Genomic DNA, 10,264 nt, shown 5'->3' on the forward strand with positions numbered 1-10,264 from the left:
TCTCTACAACTAAATAGAAAAAACAAAACAGACATGTGCAGTATAATCCAAACAAGTTGTCAAGGAATGGCATAATTGCTTGCTATTTTTAGAAAGATATACTAGTATAGTAGATGTTACTATACAAGATACCGTATCGAAAAGATTGTAAATTAAAACAAAAAATGTATAACTTATATAGCTGTGTCAGATAAATAAACATCAGAGCGTTGGCACAAATATTTGTTGACCGACTACGTTTTGACACATCTGATTTCTTAAATAAACAAAGGTTGTCCGAGGCGCAGCGCTCTCTACTTATCCCAGATCTGGATAGTATTATAAATCAGAAAAGTAGAAAATAGGGCACAAGTTTGAAGAAAAATGGAGAATAAAAAGATATAAAAAACAGGTGATAAAACAAACAAAAAATCGTCTTCCCGAGTTATCGGCTATAAGGAATAATACATTTCAACTGTCAGAATGGACAGCTATTTCAAATTCCAAGCGAATATATATCTGTGACAACTTTTGAGGAATTAACCTTTAAGTTAACAGAATTGTTTTTCGGGTTAAAAGTATTTAAACTATCACTTAACGTTTTTTTAAATATTTTCCCTTTCTATGAACAGTCACATCTTGATAATAAACAAGACGACCAAGGTTGCATTGAAATAGCTTTGGCAGATCCTGTGATAATACCTACACCTATCACATAAATTAGAGTTTTACCAGCCTTCACATTAACTAACATTTAAATACAATCCTGAATCCCAGTTCCCAGTATTCTAGTTTTTAGCACCGACATTGGTTAAACTTTTAAGCAAAAGGTTATGGTGTTAAATTAGGATGTTTTCAATCCAAAGTAACAAAACAGATAGTATGTTTCTAAAACAAGTATGCAGTCGGTAAAAATAAAAGAAGAGCATATTTAGGAGGTATAAGAGGTTATAAAGCCTGTGTCTTCTGCAAAAAAAAAATAACTTCAAAAGCAGTCAGGATACCCTGCAGGTTATCGGTGAGTGTTTAGTTACAAATACTGAAATCACCAACCAAGAAAAGATATCACAAACATAACAAGAATATCGTGCTAAACGATCTTTTAGTACCGGTACTATCACATTCATGGATGCGTCGCGGCATAAATAACGCTAATGTGACAAACATGCTATGTATCTGTTTAAATGTATGTTATGTAAATGTTTATGTGAGTATACACGATTTTTCATACAAATGTTCGAAATATCCATTTTTTAAATATGAATGTTGGAATAAAATTGAACATTGTTCTATAACTTCGGATACATAATACTTGACCACATACATGTATATTATTTCATTTATGTTTTAAAAACACTGTTATTTCTTGTTTCATCTTCCAAGCTCTCTTTGATAAATTGAATAGCTTTCGCTTTGTCTTCATTGTATGACGCGCTGTTCATATCAATGCATACATAATGTTTGTCGCGAACCCAAAATTCCACATCCTTTTTTGTAAAATTGTTTTCTTCCCTCAACAAAAATAACAAAAGGCCATTGCACTTTCTTACTGTTGCTGAAAAGTAAGAAAAGTATTATTTTAATTTTAATTAAATTAACATTATTTTCATTAAAAAAGTGTTATCAACATGACTATGTCTTTTAAGTAGATAAACAACAATTTGAAGGGTTACACAGTTTTCATTTTAGAATCAGTTAAAGATGCAATACGTATTTTTCCTTCTGCAACAATTTACCAGAATTTTAGTAAACACTATATTTGAATACTCTTAAGAAAACACAAAATCTTGAATTCTTGATAATAAAGCATGGAAAATAAAAAGGTAATATTTAAAAAAAACATATGAAAATGTGAGTCGTCAATTTTGTGAGCTGCATCATGTCCTATCAAGATTTATCAACCTACTTAGTAATACCTAAATAGTTTTCGGTGGGAGATATTGAAATACATATATTTAATATTCAAATATTAAAAGAGTCTTACAGAAGTTGAAACGCTCTTCACGAAGGAAATCATCCAACTGAAATAGATCTAATATATCTGAAACCACATAAATTGTTATAACGTCTGCCTCAACTTCTCCATGCGTTTGAGTACATTTGGAATGTATTCCAATCTCAAGAAGACCGGGAACCAGCTCGTCTTTGACAAATGTTGAACTACGCCAAGTATGATCAATGTAAACAGCATTTAGCGGTCTTTGAAAAACTGAAGAAAAAAAATATTAGGAAGAGAAAGTTTTACTCTATATAGTATTACTGTGAAGTTAAAATATTACATGTACTGTAGTCCTCAAGAATGATTATTTTAAATATAAAAGTAATAAATTTTAGAAGATAGAAGATATCATATCAAGTGATATGAATACACAAAAATTAAAGTGACATTATGCTCATATTTTCATGTTTAAGTTGAGCTGAATAGACTTTATATTTGAAAAGATTGACTGTCAAAATGGTGTTTGACCAACAGTTGATATTGGAAAATGTTTATGATAAAAATATAAATCTGTCTTGAATTAAAAACGACTGCCACTCTTTTTATACACTAAGCATTATAGATTAACCCTAATAGATATTAAGAGAAATTTCGTTTGGATCTGTGAGTTTTTAATTGTTTATGCGAACTTAATTATTAAATTAAAAGGAATTATGGCAAAATGAAAACTTATTTTGACTTTCACCCGTTCACTCACTATATACTCTTGGATGGGCATAATATCACTTTAATTTACAGTGCAATACTAAGCACATATGATATTTCAAGTATATCTACTATATCATATTTCTCTTAATACCCCGCCGATTTCGGTAATTCCCCGCCGATTTCGGTAATTCCCCGCCGATTCCGGTATGTCAAAAAACCGAGGCTTACATCTTATAGATTATGTGAAAGATCAACATCATCATATAATAATAAGAATTATAATAATAATAATGATAATAATAATGACAATAAGTAATAATCAAATACTCGCAAACATAGAAAGGCCTGAAGTTAACAAAATAAGTAATTACAAAAGACCGCTCAATTTTCAAAACGACAAAACGGCTGTTAAATGGCCGATAAACACCGCTAAGACCGATATTATTTCGATTCTAACACGATGAAATAATGAAGATCACTTTAATGTTATTTTATTCAAGCGAAAATAACTTCTGGTGCCGATTTTCGTATAGGGCTGTTCGAGTTTTGCACCATACTGTTGCTAAGATATACAAATTATTAAACAAAAGAAACTATAAGAATAAACGTTATTTCGACAATAAAAACTTACGTCTTGGAAAGGATTGTATTGTGTTTACATTTAATTTAGTGTCCCATTTATCATTATTTTATGTTTGAAATGACGTCAGCATTATAAATGAGTTGTATACTAAGGATTACGTCATTACGCTGCTTACGGATTTGCGCCGTTTTTAATTGTAATGAAACTTCAGATATTTGTTATTAAGCCTCAGTTAAGTGAGGATGAACATATTTAAGAAGAAAAATCAATATAACAACTGAATTTTAATCTATCATTAAACTTTATTTTTAATAACTATCATTGAACATTATTTAACACTGTAGTTCTAACAGTTATAGCATTTTTGTAATATAATGCTAGTTTACATAGCTCATTTCTATAATTACTTTGCAGCAATGCAATAAATTTGTACATAGTTGGGTTAACAAAATAATATATACAGCTATATCAACTTTATGATAATGTTACCAAAACCGAACAAGATTTGTGTAAAGATTATACAGATAACGCTTAAGACTGTATTGATCAAACAAACATCGATAATAAACTTAAACAAAGGACTTGGTACGTTTTTGGTCGATTTTGGCCCATCAACAAAATATATTCAAATTTTAATATATCAAAATTAAATATTATTTATATAATTATTATTATATTATTATTTATAACAGACGAAACAAAGTTTAGTCAGATATCTTTTTAGACAATAAAGTAATAATAAATAAAAACAACCTATCAAGAAATCAAAATACTATTATTTTGATCGCATCGCTTTGAGTAATTAAAAAATGTAATGACGCATATGTATTTTCTAAATTGTTCACATTGTTATGCAAATGAGTTGATGATACATTTGATGTACATTTCTACCGTTCAATTACGATTGCATAAATAATCATAACTTGTCGTTTGAGGTAAATCTCATGCGAATGGACGGTTCAATGATAACATGTCCTAGGCATTTAATAAACAACATTTTTTGGACATCTATTTTTTTTGCATGTCAATACGGGACTGTTAGCTACCTAGATAGCTTTTCCAAATAACGAATTCAATGTCGCCGAGGGAATATGAAACAAAAGCGTTACGGGGAAAGCTATATGAAGTCGGTCGACCAATCCACTTGGTCACGGTGAACGAATTGATCAATACAGGAATACGAGAACTAATGCAATTTAAAGTTGATAAATCTTTGACATGAAAAACTGCTGAAATTATGAAAATCAAATTAAAGAAATGTTATAAAACAGTGATTTCTTAAACTAAATGTATTGAAAGAAATCAAGATATTAGCGATTACTGTGCCAAAAATGCTTAAATGCTAAAGATTTGACAACTTACAATGCAAATTTCCAAAATATATGTTCCCGTCACAAGGCTTAAACTCTATTTTTTCTACTGGTTTCCACATATATTCTGCTGTGCGGGTTTTTACTTTCTTCACTTGACGTTCTGACAGTTTCAATGTAACAAATTCATCCATTTGATCGTCATACTTGCCCTCTTTCATTTTAGACAGCTGTTTCTTGACATCACCAAAAAGCTGGTCAATATTATGCAGGTCAGAGTTGATATTAGCTGTCGTTTCCTCATATCTTTCTTTACCTTGTAAAATTGACGATTTTTCCCATTCTTCGACTTTTTTTAACAACTTTACTTTGAACTTGTTTATTGCATTAATAGTTTTATATTTGTCAGAGTTGAGTTTGCTCAAATATTTTTTGCGGCTTGATTTAATCATAAGAAGCTCCGAAAATTGATTTTCTAGATCTAGTTTGACTGCAATTTTGTTTTGGTCTTGTAGAATGGTGTCAGCAATATCTGGAATGTAGTTAACCCCTTTACATGACCTGTAAAATTATAGAAAAAATCATTATATTTATCAACATATTATCACTTCATATTCAGCTAAGGTATTTAGCTAAGAATTTGTTTAAACGGCATTGCATTATATTTTTAAAATGACACAAAGAACATTTAGAATGTATTTAATTTGCTAAAGAAAAGTCACATGCATTTGTAGGTCTAAAAACTTTCACCTATGTTTCTTTGTGCAAGCAGAGCAGAAAACCGCATCATGGTCCTGGCAGAACATTTCAATCAACTTTTCTTTATGTTCGTCACAAGTATATCCTTTCATTTGTATTATTTTTGGACCTGTCTCTTCGGCGTTGACATTAACAATAGTGTGTTTTCTTACAAATTTGTTGTGGCCCTCGTAGCATCTAATACAGAGAAACGTCTGACAGTGGAGACACTTGAATACTGCTTCCGAAACGATTCCATTTTCATTGCATGGAGAACAAGAAAATTTACATACAACATCTGATGATTGTGTCACGGAGGCTGAGAAACTGTCATCACCGGTCGCCATTTTGCTACTTCTTATCTGCTGGAAAACATGTCTTTGAATGTATATAAACAACCTTTATTCGCACAGAAACTAAATATTGACTTTCAGACTCAATATATTACAATATACGGCACTATACATATGTCTTTATATATCGTATATTATTATTTGTGTTTTCTTCAAATATGAAAAAATGCACCCCATCTATCTTAAAAATCATTAAATATAATTATCAGTTTTAGTTTTAGTTAAACCTGGCAACTTTTGTTCAAAGTAAAAACAAAAAAAAAAACAAAAACAAAAACAAAACAAATTTACTTGTGTGATAACAAAACATGGTATAAATATTTAAAAATTAAAAGCTGTACAAATGTACATAGATAAGACTGTGTAGCTATGAGTAATGTACTCAAGTTGTATTATGATTATACTAATCTATTTTACACCCATTTTCACATTTTCAACTGATTTTTTTACATCAATGTCTGTTTTTGTTTTTTTTTGTTTTTTTAATTAAACCCAATAGAGATAAAACGAAATTGATCTTTAATTATTAATTTTCACCGTTTTTTCCTATGTTATACGAGTCTGTGTTGCGTAATGTTTAAACAGAACATTCACACGAAATAAGTTCTTAGCAGGATTTTTTTTATCACGTTGACAGTTGCTTATATTTATTTTAAACATATGCTTACACGTGCCTGCAATAAGGCTTTTGCCGGTCTGATATGATGGAAAATCTAAATGTGACATGTATTCAAAATCTCCAACAAGAACTAAATGAAGGAAATACAAATTGAACGGTTGTGTCAATATCACATCATTGGATCGGTTATGTTCTAGACATCAAGTATTCAGTGTAATGTTTCATTTCCAACAACTATCATTTAATAAAGCGTACATATGGAAAATGTTCAAAGCAGTAATTGTGGTTGGCAAATATTTTTATTCCATCTTTTAGAATGTCTATATGTACTTATAGGTTATTTCTAAACAAAATGCTTAAAGGTATTCTATGCTCATTTTCGAGTAAAATATTTTTATTACGGAAATTTGTTGAAATCTATGAAATTCTTACAGAATATGTCTAATTAAAAATGCTCTGTAAGGGAAGCTGCGCTCCCAATTACAGGACAAGTTAAGTTGGTATTTTCTTGAATAAAAACTGCCAGTTTTTAACGACACTTTAATACCTATGTTACTATATAATTATATAGTAACAAAATCTAGGGTATTTCAGGGCCATTATAGCAAGATCTATGTCATTATGCAATTTTAGCCGCCTTGCTACTCGGCATTATTTTCCATAATGGGCGAGTGAATGAGCGCACGTGCAGAATGACGTAATCAACTCTCAGTGACTTTTAAGTTGGCTGCTGACGTTGAATGAACTGTAGTCACTTGCAATCAATTTTTAAAAAAATTAAATAACATAATTGATCACAATCAGCAAAGCTTATCATTGAAAATTTATAAACTCAAGACAATACATGACCCTAAGAAATTCCAAAAAATGATTTTAGATTGACTTTACAAAAAGGTCGGATCGTTCGTATTTAGACCTAGACCGTCACAGTCTCGGAAACTGTTCTTGAAGGCACAAAACACTGGCACTAGATCTAAATGTAATTCTCACAAAAAAGTGAAGGGTAGAATTCTGTATTGATCGATAAAAATAACAATAAAACAACATTTTTATATTTATTTTGTGTTGTTTTGTTTTCTAAGAGTGTTAAACTGTAGAGTGTAACAAATATTTTGTAGAAAAGTGGGAAATGAAAGGCCTGCCCTAAACATACACATTATCTGCCTCAGTAGTACATTTTGTAAGAAGGCTTCGAGCCTGCAACACTTTCAATTTTGCCGCGTTGGGCTTTCTTTAGGGATTCTTATTTCACTCTATTTTATCCCACATCAGCGTTGTTTGTGCCGTGAAGAGGCCGTAAAAAGTCGCCCCGTACATTCAATCAGGGATGTTATATTTCCGATCCTTAAAGATCGTTCAGCACGACATTATTGTTGTGCTTGTGGTATTTTAGTTCTATCTATTCGGGATTTTTCTTGTTGGGTGGTTCCAGTATTCCTCACTTGAATACTGTTGAATCACCCTTAGGATATGAGGCCTGGTTTTTAAATTTGTCTTTTGACGTTATATCTGTAATATGCAGGTTTCATAACCTCAGATCCCCTTTCACAATTCCATGTTATTTAGTTCCGCCCATTGTTTTCTCGTTTAAGGCACACGCATTTTTTTACTTGGGGACCATATGCCGCTTTTCATGGAATGGCACTAACGTGTCACATTGAAGGTTCCATGATAACCGCCATATGAACACATCTGCGGATGTTTCAAAATTCTAAATTTTACCAGTTTATGTTAAATGTTGAATTCTGCTTAAGCCGGTGCTAGGGGGGCGTGGACGGTAGTTTGCACTTGACAGTACCGTCCATGAACAGGCTTAATCAAACCGAGCCTGCAACATTTTCAATTTTGCCGCGTTGGGCTTTCTAAAAGAGTCATCAAAACAGAAGTACGAGTAAATTCAAAAGTACGCATATACGGGCTAAATCCTATGTAAAACACAAGAATAGAAAAATCACAACCACTCGTTTATAAACACCTAGCAGAATGAGTCCAAAGATAGGTCAAAAGACTAAGCAGTAAATTAATAACAAAATACACCTGTTACGTAAAAGAAACATATTATCAGTCAATAGGAGACCGAGATATTCTTACTGGTGGTATTCTTTTCTCTTTTTTTCCCTTTCTTTTCTTTTGAATAATTATACTTTCATAATTATACAGATTATTAGGCAACTACCTTGATTGCAGTGTCAACGATCTTACATATTACACAATTGTCAACATTCTCTTAGCAGCATTTGAGATTTTATTACATCTATTAGATTTTTCAGCATATATTAAATTTTTGGAAGTCACATGCAATAATATAATTGTTTGGTCAAAAATTGAAAACATTCTGTTACATATTGTATTTTATAATGCATTTTAAGATAAATATAACATTTTCATTAAACAGCAAAGTTGGGATTTGTTTATTTATTTATTTGATTATTTAGAAGATGAATCACTACTCACAAAACTAGATATTCTACCTGATGAATACATGCATGCTATTTTTTACTTAGAAATTAGATAAATGCATTTAAAAGCTGTTGGTTTCTTTTTGCCATGCCGGTGTTTTGTCAAAATAACCAATACTTTTACGCACTTTCAAAAAAATGGAAACCACCAAAATTGTTACATTATTACATTGTTTAAAAAGTAAATGTGTTTCGTTTTTCTATCTTTCCTTTTTTTGTGAAAATGCATTTAAAAGTGGCATTGCAATGACATTTGTTTTTAAAAAAATGCATTAAACTTATTGGATCTTATTTTATAGCAATCATCATCATCACCAGCACCACCATCACCACATCAATAATTTTCATCATTATAATCGTCACCACCCTAATAATCTCCATCATTATCATCGTCACCATCACCGTCATCGTTTAAATATTTATCACAGACATCAATTGCGCAATTATCATTATAATCATCACTCACGTATTCACCAACTCTTCTTCTGATAAAAAAATTCAAACTTATAGTGGATGACACGTTAGACATGCTGGATAAAGAAATCTAAGTTAGAAAGTCACATATAAGGTTTAGTACCGTACTTGATAGTGTTGGACGAGTACACAGATTTCAAAACTATATTGGATGAGGCGGTAGTTTTGCAGCTGTGTACAAGTACAATACAATAAACATTGTTATCAACAATGTTTAATGCCCCCTTTATTTTACGCCACCCTTTTTGACAATTTGACAGACATTGTTAGTTCAAAATCAATAAGGATTTTAAACTAATTTTTGATTCTCAAGAAATGAAAAAGAGACTAGTTGGGTGCGATGTGAATTTGATATGAACCTTTTGGACTCTGAAAATAGAAATGAGGCTACGTGGGATGTAATATAGAATTGATATGGACTTTTTGTACTCCGGAAATAAAAACGAGGCTAAATTGATAACATTGGGTCCTTAAATGATTTCTGTCGTTATTTCACATGGTGAAAATGCTGAAAATGCATTGGTTTTATTTCATAAGATGTAAAATAATAAGCTCTATTTCTACCCGTGCAATAGAAATTGGAAACTCTTAGTAAACCATTTTGCATTAATATGTATCCGCACAATTAACGAGTGTGCCGAAAAGGTGAAATATGTCAGTAAATACTAAGTAACACATGTGTAAAAGATTCAGGTTAAGGACTGTAGATTTTATTTTGAGTAATGATTTTTCTTTCCTCTTTTAAAACATTTGAAATCGAAGATCCAAACGTCTTATCAGATCACTGTGTTATAAAGACTTCTTTTTATAGTAAAAAAATGAATATATTGACGAAAATCTTAGGCACAGGAATTCCTTTTCACCGGCATTCTTTTGTATTTTTTGTAAACAATATCGTAAATAGCCAAACTGTTGCTTCCATACACTAAATAAAAATTGGTATGATAATGATTGTAAGCAGAAACAAATCTTTCGTAATCTAATTTATAAAGGAAAGAAAAGAAAATATGGAACATAGGTTATATATCAATTATGAACTATAAAACTATGGTGGGACACAACATATAAATTATGATAGAAATATACAAGATTGGAAAATCTA

General features: G+C 30.9%; 1 protein-coding gene across 1 annotated transcript; it reads right to left on the reverse strand.

Annotated features, from left to right (window-relative positions):
- Positions 1-1,963: 1,963 nt before the first annotated feature.
- Positions 1,964-5,611, reverse strand: LOC132746202 (E3 ubiquitin-protein ligase TRIM33-like; the record flags this gene model as incomplete). The annotated part of the gene is made up of 3 exons (XM_060735276.1): positions 5,270-5,611; positions 4,572-5,080; positions 1,964-2,188 (listed from the first exon to the last, which is right to left on the reverse strand). Coding segments are annotated over exons 1-3 (1,069 nt in total), but the record flags the coding sequence as incomplete, so codon positions are not given.
- Between the last annotated feature and the right edge of the window lie 4,653 nt (positions 5,612-10,264).

The sequence above is a fragment of the Ruditapes philippinarum genome, unplaced genomic scaffold, assembly GCF_026571515.1.
Source record: "Ruditapes philippinarum isolate M1 unplaced genomic scaffold, ASM2657151v2 ctg15438_1_1_1_1, whole genome shotgun sequence".
Taxonomy (NCBI): Eukaryota; Metazoa; Mollusca; class Bivalvia; order Venerida; family Veneridae; genus Ruditapes; species Ruditapes philippinarum.